This window comes from Erinaceus europaeus, chromosome 18, assembly GCF_950295315.1.
Source record: "Erinaceus europaeus chromosome 18, mEriEur2.1, whole genome shotgun sequence".
Lineage (NCBI taxonomy): Eukaryota > Metazoa > Chordata > Mammalia > Eulipotyphla > Erinaceidae > Erinaceus > Erinaceus europaeus.
Window position 1 is genome coordinate 75,817,942 of NC_080179.1, and position 20,357 is coordinate 75,838,298.

At 40.4% G+C, this 20,357-nt stretch overlaps 1 protein-coding gene across 1 annotated transcript in view; it reads left to right on the plus strand.

Annotated features, from left to right (window-relative positions):
• Window positions 1-20,357, plus strand: part of ZNF280D (zinc finger protein 280D) — a 107,953-nt gene that overhangs the window by 75,381 nt on the left and 12,215 nt on the right. The window contains 3 exon segments of the mRNA XM_060178188.1: window positions 7,296-7,358; window positions 8,451-8,569; window positions 8,707-8,743. Of these exon segments, the coding sequence (XP_060034171.1) occupies window positions 7,296-7,358; window positions 8,451-8,569; window positions 8,707-8,743 (219 nt within the window).

Consider the following 20,357-nt stretch of genomic DNA (forward strand, 5'->3'; position numbering starts at 1 on the left):
ATAAAATTTTAAGTTATTTTCAAAAATATTTTTTATTTATGACGTAGAAAGGGAGAAAGAGTGGCAGCATATAAGCTGGCACATGTGATGCTGGGCATCGAAGGAGGAATTTACGGTTGTGGGTCAGAGGTTTTATCCACTGTGCCACCTCCTGGGCCAAAATTTAAATGTTTTTAAACCTAGGTAACAGCTTTAAAAGATTAATATTTACCAAACAAACACATGTAATTTCATAAGATTTACCTTCTTTAAAGCAGACACATAGATTTTAAGATTCTAAATAATGGCGGCAACTTTATTGGGTCTTACTGTTTCCCTGTCTTTCCCTGATCCATGTATCTGTTTATCTAGCCATTAAGCCATTCGTCCTTGCATTGTCCACTGAAATGAGAGGCCATTCCGCTATAATGTCACTGCTGAAATTCTTTTTCATTTAACTCATTCATTGTAGAGAACCTGGTATCTATTCTGTGCAGAGAAAGCCTTACCAGACCATATTTTCATTTATATCATTTATATCTAATTAGTAAGGCTATTCAAGATAGATTTAAAAAAAAAAAAAAAAAAAAGATTTTGTTCATTTACTACAGAGAGAGAATAAAAGAACCAGAATATTGATTCCCTCTGTCATATAAGGTGTTGGGGATTCTTCTCAACAGCCCCTACTTACAAATCTCAGGCTGTTAGATTTTTTTGTAAATAAATCTTTTTTTCAAAGATGTATTTATTCATCAGAGAGATTTAGAAAATGCAGAACAATCATGATGTGTGATGCCGGGGATCAAACTTGGGACCTTATACATTGTGCCACCTCCCCAGCCGTTGTGTAAAGTAATAGTAAAATAAGTCAGAGAGGGTCAGGAGACGAGACTAGCGCAGCTAGTCTAGCACACATTGTGCCACCTCCCCAGCCGTTGTGTAAAGTAATAGTAAAATAAGTCAGAGAGGGGTCAGGAGACTAGTCTAGCCCGACTAGTCTAGCACACTCTTAGGATGCTTGCAGACCTGACCACCACATGGGAACACCATATAGAGGGAGGAAGGAGGCTTCATGAGCAGTGGAACCGTTAGAGGAACCGTCACTTTTCCTTCTTTATCTCTTTCCCAGTCTGTCTCTCACTGTCTAACTGGGAAAAATAATTTTATTTTTAATCTGTTGGGAGGAGTGAAGTCATGTAGGTGCAAAATGCTAGTGAAGCTCCGGGGACAATATAAAGGTAGGATCAAAGAATTCTGCCTGGCCCGTGACACTGTGGGAAGCTTTGGTTTTGTGGTCTTTTTCACGTTCTCGCTGCCTCTTTGCCAGGGATTGAACCTGGGGACTCAGAGTCTCAGGCATGAAAGACTTTTTGCATAACTGTTAGTCTCCCCAGCCCTTAAATAATTTTTTTATAATATGTATAGTTTTTTTTTTACTTTATTAATAGTTTGTCCACCACCAAAGTTGGATATCCCCACTCTCCCACCTCCCAAAGATAACCATCATAGTTCTTACAAGTCCTAGAAACAGTTTTGCTTGCTTTTTTTCCCCCCAAGTTCAAGTGTATCAGGTCTCTAGATTCCACGTGTGAGTGAAATCACCCAGTAATTGCCTTTCGTTTCTTTCCTTACTTTGCTAAGCATAATCACTTCCAGTTCCATCCATTTTGTCCCAAAGAACAATGTCATCCTTTTTGATTGTAGAGTAGTATTCTAGGGAATATATATTCCATGACTTCTGTAACCAGATCATGGCATTTAGGTTACTTCCCCTCTTTGGCTATTGTGAATAATGCAGCTATGAACTTAGAGATGCATATGTCCCTTCTAATTAGTTTGAGTACCCAAGAGTAGTATTGTTGGATCATAAGGTAATTCTTTTTTTTTTTATTTCTTTATTGGGGAATTAATGTTTTACATTCGACAGTAAATACAATAGTTTGTACACGCATAACATTCCCCAGTTTTCCACATAACAGTACAACCCCCACTAGGTCCTCTGTCATCCTTTTTGCACCTGTATTCTCCCCCCTACCCCACACCCACCCCAGAGTCTTTTACTTTGATGCAATACGCCAATTCCAGTTCAGGTTCTACTTGTGTTTTCTCTTCCGATCTTGTTTTTCAACTTCTGCCTGAGAGTGAGATCCTCCCATAGGTAATTCTGTTCTTATTTGTTTAAGGGCTCTCCATAGAGTCCTCCAAAGGGACTGCATCAGTTTGCATTCCTACCAACAGTGTAACAGAGTTACACTGTTATTAGTGATTTAATAATGCTTAACAAGATTGTAAGATAACAGGGGTACAAATCCACACAGTTTCCAGCATCTGAGTTCAGTGTCCCAGCCCTTCCATTGGAAGCTTCCCTGTTCTTTCTCCCTCTCTAGGAATAGGGACCAAAATTCCTTACGGAAGGAAAAATGGAAAGTCTAACTTTTATTTTGCCGAATATGGACATTGGCAAGTCAACCCGTCACACTCAGCCTGTTTCTTTCCCTGGTTGGGTAGAGCTCTGGAGAAGTTAGGTTCTGGGTGCATTGATGAGGTTGTCTACCCAGGGAGGTCAGGGTAACATCATGGTAACATCTGCAACTTAAGGCTGAAAAGCAGTGTGACATAAAGCAAATTGTCCGATTAGCAGGCAACCTGACGTGGGAATAGGGCAAATGAAACTAGGAGTCTTTATGTGGGAGTCTTTTTAGGTATGTTCCATGTGGCCCGTGACGCTAATAATTTTTCCCTGGGCCTGATAGCTAGTATGCAGGCGGGCTGAAAGTATTGTCTGGGGAGATGGTGTCCGAGTTGAAAATAGGACTAGGCAGCTAGATGAAGGCAGAGAGTAGCTTCCAAATATGAGAAGAGTATATAAACACTGTTAACTGTTCAACCCATGGATCTGACCTAGGACCCATTTCTAGTCATATTTAGCACTGGAGCCTGTGTGACCTCTGAGTCCCTGTCAGTGTGGCTCACAGTCCATGGTCACAGTTAGGAACATAGCATTAATTTTCACTAACTCCTGATCACACACTGATGACTATTGATAACTAAAGTCAATGTAAAAATAAGTGAATAAGCATTAAATTTAAATAGCATGAATATTTCAAATAAAAGGAAGAAGTCCAATCAGACTTTATCCTTGCTGCCTTTAAAATAGTTGATAATGTGCCAGCTAAATAACCCACTTTGGATAGTGTGCTGCTTTGTAATGTGTATTTACGGCCCAGTCCCAAGGCTGACCGCCACTACATTGAGGAAAGCTTCAGTGCTGTGACATTTTTCACTCTCTACTTCTTTCTTCTGTTTCTTTCTCTGTCTGAAAAAGTCATCCTAGAACGCTGAAACCTTGATGAAGACGAAAATGGAAAAGAGAAAACTTGATAGCTTAATTTTTGGTTCTACAGTGATTTTTGTCTCATCCCTGCCCTAGTCCACCCTTCAAAGACTCCCATGCCCATAAATTGACTCTTCTCTAGAATGAAGTTACCATGCTCATTTTCGACAGTGACTTTTACTGCTTCTTGCTAGTCCCTGGGGTACTTTTTTCCTTTGCCTTCTTCCAAGTGTCTTGTCATCACTGCTGCTCACAGGAATCCTTCTTTGTTCTGGGTTGCATACCATTTATACCATTCATCTGTTCTATCTTTAATTTTGTTTGTGTCTATTTTTTTTTTAGAAAAATGATTTATTTGTTTATATCACCTAGAACCTTACAAATGGCAGAGAATAGTCATTGTAACTGTAAAAGACTTGAAATAAAATCTCAAAGGAGGGTATTAAAGATCTGACATTGTTGGAGCCTTTTAAGCATAAGATTCTTTTGAAAAGGAGCATCATTAAACAGTCAATTTTAAGTGATTTTTTTGTTAAGTAATATCATCTGGGTTTGGTTGTTTAAATGCATGCAAGGGGTGGGGAGGTGACTGATGGACAGGGTGCACACTTTCCATACATGAGATCCTCTAAAGGCAGTCCCTGGCACCAAATAAGACAAGGACAGAGGAATCCCATGGGTGGTGCTGCATGACTCTGGTGTCTCTCCACCCTACTTATATGAAGCATAAAAAAGTTGGGGAACGGGGTATACATGACACACTGGGGTTGTCTCTGGTACTGTTAAATATTCCAAGGAATTCCTTACTGTGTTGTGTCAGAAAGCTTTTTCTCTGCATTTAATGGAATTAAATCACAGCTAAAAGAATTCGCCATCTTGCAGAGTTTATGTTTTTTGGAAGAATGGCATGCTGGTGATAAACAGTACGGCAAGTGCTTGAACCTACGCTTCTCTGTCTGTATTACCTGCATGGCTTTGAGCATTGCTTTGACTTGTCTACCAATGAACTGTTCTTGAAAATAAAAGTGTGATTTTGGGAGGGAATGTATGCAGTGTGGGCCGGGTGGTGGAGCACCTGTTTAAGTGCACACATTACAGTGTACGAGGACCCGGGTTCAAGGCCCTGGTCCCCACCTGCAGGAGGTAAGCTTCATGAGTGGTGAGGCAGAGCTGCAGGCGTCTCTTTTCCTTCCCTTTCTACCTCTCCCTTCTTTCTCAATTTCTCTCTCTGTCTCTATCTTTAAAAAAAAAAAAGGAACTGTATGCAGTGTGCTTACTGACAAAATGATTTGAGTGCGGGAGATACTCAAGTTACCGTGGCGCATAAATCAGAGAAGAATGACGGGGCCACTATGATAGTCTCCTCTCTGTCTCCTCGTGCAACTTCTTTTTCCTCCTGTTGTAGTAGGCACATCCATTCAGATATTTTCGTATGTGTGTGTGTGTGTGTGTGTGTGTGTGTGTGTGTCAGGGTGTCTTAATTCCTAACTGCCTTTCAACTCTTTCACCTTAAATTCCTTTTTAAAACTTATCTCTCCTTATGTTGTTCTTTGCTTTATCTGGAGAAAAGCAGTAGGAACCTCCTTCAGCCGGCTTCTGCGTCATCCACACAACCGCTTTCCTCTGTGTAGCCACGGGACTTTGTCTGTGTTGCATAAAAAGGGGAAAGGGAAAGCATTTTTTTGTATTTCTGAGTTGCAGCTTCTTCCTCCCCTTCCTGTACCAACCTTAAGTATTGGGTGTGTTCATCACAAATATTTACTTAGTTGCCCGACAAGCATTTATTGGGAATTTACTTTTTCTTCTTCCATATCCCCTACCCTACCATGAATTCTAGAACACTTGCCTTAAATTTTTTTTTTTTTAATCTTTCTGTTATGTTGGTTAGAGCTCTGCTCAGCTCTGGCTTATAGTGGTGCCTGGGATTGAATCTAGAGTATTAGAACCTCTGATACCAAAGCATTTTGCATAATCATTATTGATATTTCCCTCACCCCAATTTGTCTCTTTATTAAATTATCAGTCTCTAGGCTATTTTAAATAGTAGGGAAATATGTCGTTAATTTTGCATGTTTCAGAAGTTATTCCTCAGTGTTCCCAAGGAATTAAAGTGGCTGCTTAATTGAATTCAAGAAAATGTTAAACAGATAGTCAGATGGATATTTTCTCCTCCACTTTTATTAAGGTATAGCTTATACACAGTAAAGTCCACGTATTAAGCAGTAACTTAATAAATTATAATAATTGTGTGCAGTCATATAACCAACCAAGTGGGGAATTTTAAAATCCTCTATTTTAACATTGCTCTTACCTACTCACCTCTTTTCCTGGATTTGTTTCTACATTGTTTCTAATGTGCAGATTTTTTTAGGGAAAAGGGAAGTTGTGTTTCGTGTGTGTGTGTGTGTGTGTGTGTGTGTGTGTGTGTTTGTGCGCGTGCGCGTGCAAGCTACAGCTTCTTCCTCCCTTTTCTGTCATGCACAAACCTTAAGTATTAAATTTGTGTAGCAAATACAGAAAAGAGAGGGGGTAGAAAGTTTTTTTTAATTGAAGAAATGTTTTATTATTCTGTTTATTGGATAGAGACAGCCAGAAATCAAGCGAGCAGAGGTACTGTACCATAGGGGGAGACAGCACTGCTTCACTTCTCACAAAGCTTTTCCCCTATATTGGGGGCCACAGGCTCAAACCCAGGTCCTTGGGCATTGTAACATGTGCACTCAATTAGGTATGTCACCACCTTGCTCTGAAAGTTTTTTTTTAAATCTGCAGTGAACTATAAATTCAACTAGCTCCATACAGCTATAATGTAAAAATTTTCCAACGTTTTAATAAAGTACAAGTTGAAGGAAGAAGTGGAAGTTATCAAAAAAGACCCTAAATATAATTTTTCCATCTATCAAATAAACCCAAATAGCCTGAGGAAGAAAGAAATAGCTTTTTAAAGTTGCTTTCAAATCTCATTTTAAAAATACAGATCATTTTGGTTCACTTTCTTTGGAAATCAGATAAAATCTCAGACTCATTCCCTAGACTGTAGAAGTGACTATTAGAGATCTTCTGAGGATATTTTCCGGGGGTTATCCATGATGCTTACCTTTTATCTGATAGAGACTGTTCTCTTGATATATTGGCTATTTGGGGTCTATCAGCTGTCATACTATAGCAAAAATGTTGCTTTAAGAGAGTTCTTGTTTTCAACTATTAGCAGATGGAACAACTAATTTGACAAGCTTTACTTATTTTTGAAACTCTTAAGTATTTTATATGTGAGTTACTGATCGTATAAGAATATGCTTTGGGGCATACTTGTGGTTTGAAAATACATAGTTGTCGGGCCAGGCAGTGGTGCACCTGATAGAATGCACATGTCAACACGCACAAGGACGCTGATTCCAGCCCCCAGCCCCCAACTGCAAGGGGAAGCTTCATGAGCCAAAGCAGTGCTGCAGGCCTCCCTCCCCTCCTTTCGATTCTATCCTATAAACAATCAAATAAACTATTAAAAAGAAAAAAAGGGACCAGGTGGTGGTTCCGTCTGTAGATCACATGTGCCTTACTGGGTGTGAAGTCCTGGGTTTGATCCTTTACACTCGTGGGAATGCTGCGGACAACACCAAAGACAAGTCCTGAAGGGTGGCATTGTCCTTGGATATCTCTGTCTCTCTCCTCCAGCTCCCTCACTCTGATGATAATCTCTTAGAATAAAATTAAATCAGGCTGGGGAAGCCACTTGGTAGTATCATGCATACACGGGGGGGGGGGGGGGGCGGACCAGGGTCGTTTCCTGGTGCCGTATGAGAAATAGAAAGGTTAAGTGGGGTATAAAGTAAGTGCTAGACAGGGTAAAACACGTCACTTTATTATTACTTACATAGCTTCTTGCTCAGAACTAGGAATTCAAATATAGACTTGATATATAGCTACAAATCAATGATTTATTGTATAGTGAAATTAAAATGAACTGTTTTTGTCTCTCTAGCTTTCATAGTAACCACCCAAGTAAAAGATTTTGTATTTTTAAGAAGCACTCAGAAAATCTCAGGTAACTAGTAGATCCTTTTGTTTGTTTCTATTGAAAACTTTATATAATAATCTTCATATAGCAGAATTTTATCTATACTTTATATACAATAGTCTTACATTTAATGTGTGTGTTTAATAGTCCTTATTACAGTCACAGAGCTGTGTAGCCATCACCACAGTTAATTTTAGTGCATTTCATTCTTCCATAAAGAAACTCTGCCCATTAGTGGTCACCCCATTTTTTAACTATCTCTATCCCTAAGCAACCTCTAGTCTGCTTTCTGTCTTTGCCCATTTTGGAGTATTTCAAAAAAAAAAAATAACAGATTCAAGTCGTTGTTTTCCTTTTGCTGAGTTACGCGATGCTATTTTCACTTTGAGGCCATTATGAATATTCTTGCTAAAAACTCTTACTGGTCCTGTGATAGTTACTGTAATGTCAAGGAACTTAAGCTTTGGGCTTCCACCGTGATCAGCTGCTTGCGTTATGTCAATGTTCAGGGAGAATAAATTCATCTTGGATGGTGGCTGTTGTGAGACTCGGTCAAAATGATGTATGGGTAAACCTTTGGCATAGGTCACACAACTGATGGCAGCTACAACAGTGATCTATAAAGGCCATTACTGCACTTCCCTTCTGACTTTTTTCCTTACCCAAAGTAATATTAGATTGTAAACTCTGCTAAAACACTACTATTGCCAGTCATGATGATATTTGTGATGCTTCATAGTACTTGCTAAATATACACTGAAGGAAGGAAGGCTGTAACCTTACTTTGCAGACAGGCAGAAGCACAGATAGCAACATATTGAAGTGACTCAAGTTATTAGTGGAGCCAGGCCTGGGTTGTAGGGCACTTGATCCCTAGCTTCTGGCAACTGGTAGGAAAAAAAGTTTGTAAGTTAAGATTCTTTCTGTAAATAAGTAATAGCTCAATTTGGATATGGCTGTGCTATTTCCTATCTAATCACTCCAGTTATATCAGTTTATGTGACAAAAATGCAAGTAACAAGTTAAATAGAAAATCAAGGAAGAAGAATCATTGAATTCGAACAGAAATTTTCATTAAAGATTATGCTTTTGTATGATTTCTTCTTTTTTTTTTAATAGGGGCATTACTCTAGTGTGCCTTGATTGTGATTTCGTAAGTGATGTTTCTGGCTTAGATAACATGGCTACACACTTAAGTCAACATGAAACGCATACATGCCAAATTATACTAGACAAAGGTAAGTACATATGGTTGTGTTACTTTATGTTTATCCTAGTATTTTTGGACAACCACAGTATGGCCTCTTTACTAAGTCATTATTCTTACCATATTTCATGTGCTATTTTAAATATAAAACTTTTCTTCTAATTTCAGTTTCTGTTTGTATCCCAACTTCTGAACATCTTTCTGAGTAAGTTTAACTTTTTATTCAGTGCATTTTACTTTGATGGATATTTAGCACTGTTGCATTTAAAAGTGTGTCATTAACAGGGAAAAAATGCTAGAGGTTTTTTTTTTAAATTAATTAATTAATTATTTTTTTAACTGCTTGTTGAAATAGGTTCCTGCTCTCTTGAGCCTGTGACCTAGTACAAGGCAAGTTGGAAGTTCCTAAGCTCAAAGTTCTGAGGTGGTTTCTTACACAAAGGCAGTTAAATCAGTCAAGTTCATGACACCAGCTCTCATTAGCCAGCCCTTTTCAGCTTTGAATGGGACACTAAATTCTTACTCCACCTTATCTTTGTGTCGTTGGCCCTTCCTTAAATGTTTTTTCTCCAGTTTCTCTCCAAAAATAACTTTTCCCCCCTATGACCATCTCTTTGTTTAAAATCATTTGTGTTTTTCTCTGCTATATTGCCTGAATAGTACATTCCAAATGATAAAAGTGTTTGTCTTTTTGTCTGTTTGCCTGCTTTCTTAATTTCTTACAAGACTAAAGTTTTTAGGCCAGGTGATTGTCTTCTCCTTTACTTGTTGTCTGTCATTGTGCTATTTTTTTCTTATTTTTCAGATGCAGAAGCAACCCAGAGATTTCAAAGCATGTCCAGGGTACCCCCAGACAGTGTCCTCCTTCGATGGACACCAGTGGTGCCTATTCTGTCTTTCCAAGGAACATGATTATTTTGACTGGGGGGCCTGCTCTAAGTTGTGGTCTCAAGAAATCAGGTCTTGAGGAGACTTCCTTCCTTCTTGGCTGGCCCCCTGTCGTAGAGCCGGTGCCGAGTTAGGCGGAGCCTCCTCCAGTCTAACCAGATTGAGTACAGCCCCCCACTGTGACCTTTGCTTCTTGATTTTAAACTTTGGGGCCGCTTCTGACCGAGGAAAGTCCATCCTGGCTGAAGTGCAGTCACAGACTGCTGCCTCTTACTGCTTCTCTAACATGACTGTGCTTCGAGGAGCACAAAAGTCCTGCTGTGAGGCAGCCGAGTTGACAGTCTGTCCTTCCAACAACAGTTCTCTGCGACTGTGCCCCCAAATCGCAGTGATTTATACTGGCCTTTAAAACATGTCACTAAATACCAGCTCTCTGTTTTTTCAAAAATAACTATTCTCAGATTTTTTTATTTAAAAAATTCATTTAGCTGCTCAGTTTTAATATACTCCAAATTTGTTGCTGTATTTTTAAATATTTTTTAAACATGTTAAGCTTTGTCAAGAACTTTAAGTTCCATGAAATTTTCCCCATAGCACCTACTCATGACTTGAAGTTTATGACTATAATTAGATTGTTGTCCCTAACATTAGACATTATTTACCCTCTGTCTTATTTTTGGATTATTATAGTTAATATCTTCTTACATATTTGATGTTTAAAGTATAAAGAATCAGCAAAACCTCTTCTTGCAGACCTAAAACATATTTTAATGTTTATATATCTACACATATAAAACATAGTATTTACTCAGCCATTAATTTAATTATTTTGAGTAAAGTGACATCTATAAAATGGGGCCGGTAAAACACTTGTTTCTTTCATATACAGTTATATATGTCCCTATATATTTGTATATTTCTAAGATCTGATACGCTTATCTTAATGACATTGAATATAGAGCTGCTAGGCAATCTTAATACTCTTATTTTCTCTCAATAAAATTGTATTGTTTAAGTGTGTCAGGAATTATTTACTAATAAAAAATTTAAATAAAAGTGGTAGATTTTATCATATAACTAGGAGCATTGCTTTGTTTTATAGACGTCTGATTACTTAGCCCGTACACTGAGAGCTAGCCATATCATTCAGGCCATAGTGCATTTCTCGCTCCAGCACAATTAAAAGGCCATTATACTACACCATTTGATAAAATTTTAATGACAAGCTAATTGTCTTTTGTAATATTAATTGCCACTACTATATACAGGTTCTGGAAGTGTAACTCAGTTTTTTTTTTTTTTCATTCAACCACTTCAATTTTACCTTGAGACTAATTTAAAATCAATTTATTATATAATATACATTTCACAATTATAATAAAGAGTTGATTAGTTTTAAATTTTTTAATTGATTTCTACAATAATATGTGAAAAATTCCCAGAAGCTTCAAAAGTGACTTACCTTTCAGTAAGTGTACTTAGCAATATACTTACTAGTTTTGTCCTTACTTGTCCCTAGGAAATTTTGTTACTCACCCTGTTTCTTCTCAGTTTTAAGTAGCACTTTAGGGGGCAGGGCAGTGGTGCATTTGGTTGAGTACACATGTTAAGGTGCTTCACGAGCAGTACTTCTCTGTCTCTCTCTCTGTCCCTCCCTCTCTCTCTCTCTCTCTCTATCCCTGTCCTTTTCCCTTTCCCTCTCAATTTATATCTGTCCTACCTAATAATATTTTTTTTAAAAGAAGAAAAAGGAGGGTCCGGGCAGTGACACACCTGGTTAAGTGCACATAATACTATAAGTAAGGACCCAGATTTGAGCCCCTGGCTCCCCCCGTGTCAGGGAGGACACTTCACGAGTGGTAAAACACTGTCTACCTTGCCGTCTCTCCTTCCCCTCTTAGTTTATTTCTGTCCTAGCAAATACAATTGAAAAAAAGGGGGAAAATGCTGCCCAAGTGGTGGTTCATCATGCAGGCACTGAGCCTCAGCTGGCGGCTACTTAAAGAATTGCTAATAGTATCTACGTATGTATTTTAACTTTGCTCACAAACAACAGCTTTGTCTCATTTTTAGCAGAGGTTGCTTTTGTTGTTTACAGAAGCTCATGATTCAAAAGCATGGTAGATTATAGTCTTGGAACCACAGTACGGGAATACTGCCTTGTGCTCTTTTGTAAGACTGTTTTATAGTATCTATCAAGTTCATTTTCTTAAAGTTTAAACTTAAGGTTCTATCACATAACTTTTTTTTGAATGGCTTAATATAAGCCTCTTAAGGCAGTTGATATAAGTTTGATTATAGTTATAGGGTCATTATTAACTTGGTGCTAATGAGTTTTAAACTAAAGTCTGGTCCCTCCTTACCATCAGTCAGTCCATTTATTGTGATTCATTTGGGACCGTCCTTATTTCTTCCACTCTAACTGTACAGAAACTTATCTATTTTATTTACTTATTTGTTTATTTGATTATTTTACCAGAACACTGCTCAGCTCTGAATTACGGTAGTGCTAAGGATGGAGCCCAGAGCTGCAGAAACTCAGGCATAAATGTTGTTTGCATAGCCATGGTGCTGTCTTTCCAGACGCCTATCAGTTCATTCCAAATGATTTGTTCACCTGGCTAGGCTCAGTCGCGCTTTGTATATGTGCTTTCAGCGACTGCAGAATATCAAAATATTGAGTTCTTCTCAATAATAAGAATATTTATATATGTATATACAAAAATATTATAAATATTATTATATAATATATGGAGTAATAATAAATTATTCTCAACAGAAATTACATGACTCTTTACATTTAGTACAATATAGATAACCATTCCATGCATGAGACGCCATCAGAGTCCCAGGTTCAATCCCCAGCACCACCATAAAGCAGTGATGTGCAGTGCTCTGGTTTAAAAAGAAAGAAAGAAAGAAAGAAAGAAAGAAAGCTTTGAATGACCTTTCCATATATTTTGTTGACAATGAACACTGACTCCTGAATTTCTGTGTGCAAGACGTGTCAAGTTCTAAATATGGAGGCATGAGTTTGTGTCACTAGGGTAGTTATAGAATAAGGCGGCCCGGAATGCAGGCACTGAGTCTGCATCCCCATTTGGCCCTGGGATCCACTAATGCCATGTAGTTAGTACTTTTATGTAACTGTTGTGGAATGATATACCAGGAGATAATTCAGACTCATTCCCAATGAGAAATGCGGTTTTACTGTCTGTACACTAGCAACTAATTCCTTATCAAACATGCAAGCATAGAGTACACTCTTTAAGACAGATTAGAAATTTGGGGGTTTTGTGAGATCTGGCTGGGCTAGTGGCTCTTTCTGTGGACTAGGACACAGACAGACAGAGTTTGCAGGTTCAAAACCTGTACTTCCCAGAAGATGGTCATTCGCTACGGTTAAAAAAAAAAAAATTGGGGGGGTTTTATGTTCAAAAATGTGTTTACTAGTAATTCTTTACTTCTGTCTCCTTTTCCTCATTTCTTTCCTGCCTCTAAAAGAAATTGGGTCAAGGTGGCTCAGCAGAGTTACACCTGTGTAAGAACCTGGGTTCATCCTCTTGCACCACTGTAAAATAAAACTACTTCTGCTAAACCTGTAACATTTCTAAAACACATAAATGAAGAGCCAGAGACACAGCTCGGCCTCTCAGAGCACCAACTTGCATACTGGGACCCCACAGAGATGGCAGGCTAGACAGTGATCAGGTCTTTCTCTTCCCTCGTAATAAATACATCTTCTTTTTAAAAAAAATTTTAAATACATTTCACTACTTTCTATGAAATTTTGACCTTCGAAGGATTTAGTACTCTATAGTCACAATACAAATTATATAATCATAAATAATCAAAAAGCCACAGTATTCTCATTTAGCAGAAGACCAAAAACAAACCAGACATTGAATTTCATTTTAGTTCATTTTGGACTTGCCTCTTTCTTTGAACTTTGAATGTATCTGCAATTCAAATTATGAGAAATCATGTCCTTGTATTTTCCTGCCATGGATATGACAATGTCAAACAAAATCTTCAGCAGCTGTAAAAATTTTTTCTTTTTTTAACAAAGACGCAATATATTTACACCTGCTAGGTAATTTCAAGTGAGTCGTTCGTGACTGTGCATCGAGGTGTGGGGGTTTCTGGCAATAGGAACTTCTGCTCTTGATATCCACTAAGCAGTGAACAGTGGGAGACTCAATGAAAGAGGAAAAATTTAACTTTAGCCTTTCATTTCAGGCAAACTGCAGCAACTTCTGCTGGTGATTCTGGTGTTACAACAGTTCTTCCAGTCTGTTAATGCTAGAGGTGGTTGCTTAGGGAATGTACATTAAACATTCAGAGCTTAATTCAGTATCGCCAACAAAATAAGAAAGAAATAGGACACTAGGGGTGGCTCACACCGTAGAACACAAGATATAGAGCTCGAGGACCCAGGTTCAAGCCTCCAGTCCTGAACTGCAGGGGAAGCTTCATGAGCAGTGTGCTGCTGCACGTGTCTCCCTTTTCTGTCTCTATCTCCCCGTCTCTCACTTATCAAAGAAAAAGGGCAACTTGACTTCCGGGAACGTAAGGTCATGCAGTAACCAGCCTCAGTGATAACCGTGGAAATGACAGATAGGACCCTAGTCTGGCACTAAAACCTTCTGAGGGTCTTTTTTGGGGGTTGAGGGGTTGGTGTTCACATTTCTTTTTTTTTAATTTTTATTTTATTTTATTTATTTATTCCCTTTTGTTGCCCTTGTTGTTTTTTTATTGTTGTTGTCGTCGTTGTTGGATAGGACAGAGAGAAACAGAGAGAGGAGGGGAAGACAGAGAGAGGGAGAGAAAGACCGACACCTGCAGACCTGCTTCACCGCCTGGGAAGCGACTCCCCTGCAGGTGGGGAGCCGGGGGCTCGAACCGGGATCCTTATGCCGGTCCTTGTGCTTTGCACCACCTGCGCTCAACCCGCTGCGCTCCCCCGCCCGCCTCCCGGTGTTCACATTTCTACATCTACCGTGTTTCTCTTGCTTCCCTGTCACACTGCCTTTTTACCAGCTTCTTTCCTCTGTCTAGATTTCTTTTCTCCTTGTTGCTCTGTCTCCCCTAGCGATATATGACCAGATCACATACACGCTCACAAGTGGGTAGACCGCTTCATGTTAGAGCAAATAGGGCTAGACTGGCAGCCAGAATTAACGTCAGCTGTATGATGTGTCAGTTGAAGATACAGCAGTGGAAAAGCTCCCACTACACAGCCCCATCTCTAGCCCACCAGGGTGTAGATCGGCCAGTTCTCTGCCCCCCACCCCCATGTCAGCACGGGGCCTCCCAGCTGCTGCTCCAGCCTCCGAGGGGCAGTAGCAATAGAGACTCACAGTTGCATTTGGTGAGCCTCAGGTGAGTCCTCTCCTCCCTTCAGCTGTCTTTTTGTTGGTAAAAACAGCAGGACTGTTACCAGCCCCTCGGGAATAGATACGCCTGAGCCCCAGGAGTCTCTCCCTAGGCGCCTCTCTGTCCACGAGCCACAGGTGTTTGCACTCACCAGTGATCTGGTGGGTTCCCCAAGTCCTTCTAGTCCTGTCTTGTTGCGGTCCCAGGCGGTCTCCTTTGATATTCCTAGTTGACCCAGGAGAGGGGAGGAGAGCAGGGTAGCTGCCCATGCTCCATAGCCCCACCTCCACAAGCTCCCCCCTGCACACGTTTCTAAGAATCTATCTTGCACACTCAAGTAAATTTTGGCCCGTAGATTGATTCCTGACTACCCTTAACAGCAATAGTAGGTCACATTTACTGAGCACATACGGTGTGTCATACACAACTCTAATATCTCCACGTGCTTGTTGCTTTATTTCAGTTTTTTTGTTTGTTTTGCCATCAAGGTTATCACTGGGGTCTGTGTCCTGTTCCCAGATGGCCAGTTCTCCTTTTCCTTTGGATGGGGGCAGAGGGTGGAGGAAAAAAAGCTTAGTGCATCCCTACCAGACCACTCCAAAGGTGTGCAGCTTCCCCCCAAAGGTACGGGACTGAGGTCACTGCGCATGGCAAGGTGTATGCTCTACCAGGTGCACCGCCGGGCCCCCGCTTCTAAGTTACCTGTCACATGTAGAGTTTCTGCACAGCACACCCTTCACCAACTGACAGCTTCCTCCGCCTTCACTCACTGAATGCTCACTGTTAATGTGCTGTTTTTGTGGATGAGATAACTGAGGTAGAGATGAACACTTTGGCCAGGGTCACATGGCTACTAATTGGAGAGCACCAATTTAAATTTTTTATCATTCATTTTCAGAGTCTAAACTTATGACTTGTTCCACTACACTCTTTTGCTTCTCTGGTTGTGCCTTTGTTAGTTTCAAGTACTTTTTTTGTTTGTTTGCTTAATTCAGACCAGAACATTACTCAGCTGTGGCTCACGGTGGTCCTAGAGATTGAACCTGGGACCTTTGGAGCCTTGAGCACGAAGCTGTTTTTGCAGAATGATGAGGTTATGCAATCTCCCCAGCCTTGCCTTCTTTATGCTGTGACTTAGCAACTGGGTGGGACTGAACTTCAGTGTGAAAGCCTGCTGTTTCTAGAGGTAGATAGGCTGCCACTGTCAGGAGCCCTGGGACCAGAAGCTAGTCTTTTTTTTTTTTTAATTTCTTTATTGGGGAATTAATGTTTTACATTCAATAGTAAATACAATAAGTTTGTACATGCATAACATTTCCCAGTTTTCCATATAACAATACAACCCCCACTAGGTCCTCTGTCATCCTTCATGGACCTGTACTCTCCCCACCCATCCACCCCAGAGTCTTTTATTTTGGTGCAATACACCAATTCCAGTTCAGGTTCTACTTTTTTTTCCTTTTCTGATCTTGTTTTTCAACTTCTGCCTGAGAGTGAGATCATCCCATACTCATCCTTCTGTTTCTGACTTATTTCACTCAACATGAATTTTTCAAGGTCCATCCAAGATGGGCTGAAAACAGTGAAGCCACCATGTTTTACAGCTGAGTAGCATTCCGTTGTGCATATATTAAAGTTGATTAGCCAGAATCACTTAGCATGGGAAACATCTAGAGGCAGAGTGATCAGTTAAGCCATTTTGCTGTGCCCAGTGTGCTTGTATGGAATCCCAGTTCATAGCAGAGTGTGGCAGAAATCTGAAGTTTAACTAGACGGTGGCGTACCTGGTTAGGGCACAAGGACCCAGGTTCCAGCCCCCAGTCCCCACCTGCAGGAGGCGAGCATCACAAGAGGTGAAGCAGGGCTGCAGTTCCCTCTCAGGTGCTGTCTCTATCCAAAGGAAATAATAAATGTTCAAAAGGAAGAAACGTGAAATAGAAGGGTTGTTTCTAATTCTAGCCCTCTTGCTATTTCAGGCCCTTTAGGACGGATTATCTCATCTATAAAGTGGGGACACTTGGATAGTAAAAATCTTTTAGGATTCAAATCTAATACACTGATGCTTCCAAATTGAATTTTATGTGAAAAGCAACAGCCAGCAGTAAAATAAAGGGATCGTGCTCTGAACGTGTACGGTTGAGCCAGCCTGAGTGGCGCGGCTGTCACAGACCTTCATGTCCAGACCGCCTCATTGTTCTGTGACCTGTTTGTCCTCCGGCTGAGAGATAACTCACCTGGAAGAACCTGCCTCCCACCCCAGATCAAGCCCTGGCACCACAATGGAGGGCCATATGGGTAGGGGAGAAGCTCCATGGAGCAGAGCTCTGGTCTCTGTCCCTTTCTTTGTCTCACTTTACCTGAAATAAAAAGCTGAGCCAGAAGCAATAGTAATGTCCATATGTAATGTCCCAGTGCCACACAAGTACGCACACCTCATAGCCTATCTTCATTAATGCCACTGCTATTCTTTCCATTCAAGGCAAACACTTGGGGCTGGGGGCACGCTCCCTATCCTTATCCTACCATCTTTACCCAGCTGGTCCTTATAGCCCGAGAGTGACTTGCTTACCTTACTCTTCTCCACAGACGCAGCTTCTTCACTTGAGATCCTTCAGACCGTTAATCAGAACCCTCAGATGGAGGCCTCGGCTTGGCTCCACTACTAGCTAGCTGATATGCGCACTTAATCACACTTTCCTGGTAGCTCTGTAGTCAAGTTCTCAGCACCTTCCTGAGCACAGTAGTCAAAACCTCCCCTGGTGTGACCCTTGCTCTCTTGGATTTCATCTTCAATTATTCTTGTGCCCTATGTTCTAATCACAAGAGACCACTCAGCCTCATCTCACTGCTTTCAGAGAGAGAGAGAGAGAGAGAGAGAGAGAATACCAGAGCATCGCTCTGGCATGGGTGATGTGGGGGATAAACTCAAGATCTCATGCTTGAGAGTGCAGTGCTTTATCCACAGCACCACTCATGCTGCTCTGTCCTAAACTCTTTCCCCCTGCAAATCTAAATTTGTTCTGTCTTCACTGCTTTCTTGCTCTTCATTGTGGCTCAGTCCCTTGTACAATTGTTGCATCACTGTCTCTTTTCAGACACTTGACACAGCTCTGAACTTTCATTCAGTCCACTTCATGACACCACACTAGCTGCTTAAAATAAGGGACTCTTTGCATGGGAACTTCCCAACATAGTGCCTCATGAATTCTAGTCACCTTTACCTCTCAGAACAGTCAGAGATGATGCATCAGATGTTCAACTGTTAATTCTATTTTTGAAAATGTATTTATTTTCCCTTTTGTTGCCCTTACTGTTTTTTCATTGCTGCAGTAGTAGTAGTAGTTGTTGTTGTTGTTGGATAGGACAGAGAGAAATGGAGAGAGGAGGGGAAGACAGAGAGGGGGAGAGAAAGAAAGACACCTGCAGACCTGCTTCACCGCCTGTGGGGAGCCGGGGGTTCGAACCGGGATCCTCACACCGGTCTTTGCGCTTTGCGCCACGTGCACTTAACCGGCTGCTCAACTGTTAATTCTTAAGTCTCATTACTACAGTTAATTTTTCTCCTTTAACTTGTACCTGCTTTAATATACATACATACATACATACATACATACATACATGTGTATATATATACTTGAAATAGAGACAAATTGAGAGAAGGGAGGGAGATAGACCTACAGCGCTGCTTCACCAGTCATGAAGCTTCCCCGCCACCACCAGCAGGTGGGGATGAGGGGCTTGAACTCAGGTCTTTGCTCAACCAGATGCACCACCGCCCAGCACCTTTTTGTGTGTGTTTGTTTTTCTTTTATTGTGAAAGGAAAGGCCTGAACTGAAATTCACTTACTTATCTATCTTTTTTAAAGGGAGAGAGAGAGAGAGAGACAGAAACCCAAGAGCTACTCTGCTGTGGTACATGTAGTGTGAGGGCAGAGTGGAGGGCGTCAGCCCTGCGCCTTCGCATGCAAGTCCTGTGCTCTGCTGCCGAGTGGCTCCGCTCCTGCAATCTTCAGTTTAACTGAGTGTCTACGTGGGAAGTCTTGAGAACTGACTGACTTTGGCACACCTCTATTCAGTTTTTCATTCTTGTTTTTATGAGTACGCTTACAGATATCCTTACATTGACAAGTCTACCTTTAGAAGCAGAAATTTTGTCTTTTAAATGTGACTGGAGGAGAGAACGTGGGTTGGCTGAAGTGATGGGAACATTTCCCTTCTTAGCTCCTGCCCGCCCACCCCACATGTTTATAGTTTGAATGAACCCTCAAGAGAACACACACATGTCATCACGTCAAAATATTCATGTCTCCGAAGCCTTGGCATGGTCACCCAGTCTGTGGAAAGGTGCAAATAGGGAAGTGGGCTTCACTTTCAGCACTGTCTCTAGCACCGAGCAGAGAGACAGACCGTAACAGGTGTAAAGACAGCAGGCGCTCACTGAAGTCTAGGTCTTGAATGATCTGTTACTGAAATCGACTGCTGTCGCTCTTCCCGGTCTCTTTACGCTAAGATCTTGCGGCAGTGTTCTGTGTTAACTGCTCTGCTACATTTTCCTGTAAGACGTGAGTGGAGCAGTCACCAGCAAGCAGTGTAGTTAGCTAGTGGTAGGTCATGAGCTCAGAACTTTGAGCTTAGTGGCTTTCACTGTCTTTTCCCACACTATTGAATATATCTCAAATGACGACTGTGTCACCAGGTGTCTTTGATGAGTGAGAATTGTCGGTAAGAACTTTTTTCCCCCAAAAACTGTTACTGATGCAAAATAGTTCTGTTAAGAATGCTCTGGTAGTTTAAAAAAAAAAAAAAAAAAAAAAAACCACGCTGCCCATTTTAGTGATTTACGTCTCGGTGACATTTTGCATTATGTGTTTTGCTTTTTTTTTTTTTTTTTTTTTTTTGGCACAGGGTGGGGGGAGTGGGGGAGAGGGTTCTGTATGGTTTTTACTGGTTCTTTTAGTTCTATTCCCCATAAACCGAATACCACTTTGAATATAGCCACAAACCAAGACCTATTGTTTTGATAACTTGTTATTTTCTACCATTTTTTCCCCAGTAAAGTGAAGGGTAATAAAACACTTGTCACTAACCTCCTTCGCAGAGATAGAGGACTCAGTTTCTCCAAATTGAAATACCAACAATAATAGTATCAGGCCTAACAGCTGGCATTTTAACTGCTACACAAAATTAATTTATTTAGAATAACCATGTGAACATTATTAACATACTCAATTTATTTTCAAGGCTTTTTATCATACTAGTATTGTTAGAAGAATATATAATTTGATAACATTTTCAAAAGTGAGCAAAACAGGAAAATTATTTTATTTTTCAAACAGTTATTATTAAATGCTTAGAAATAAAAGTGCCGGCATGCAAATTTACTACAAAATTTTATTAGCCTGGAACCTATTTCTTCAAACTATTTTATATACTTTTATCTTCATACAAGTTATTCTTAAAACTACTATTCTCACATAGAACCCATTAAAGTGATCAAGCTGTAATGTACCTTCGGTATGAATATGGTTGCTCACATTAACTGCATGAAAAAGTCT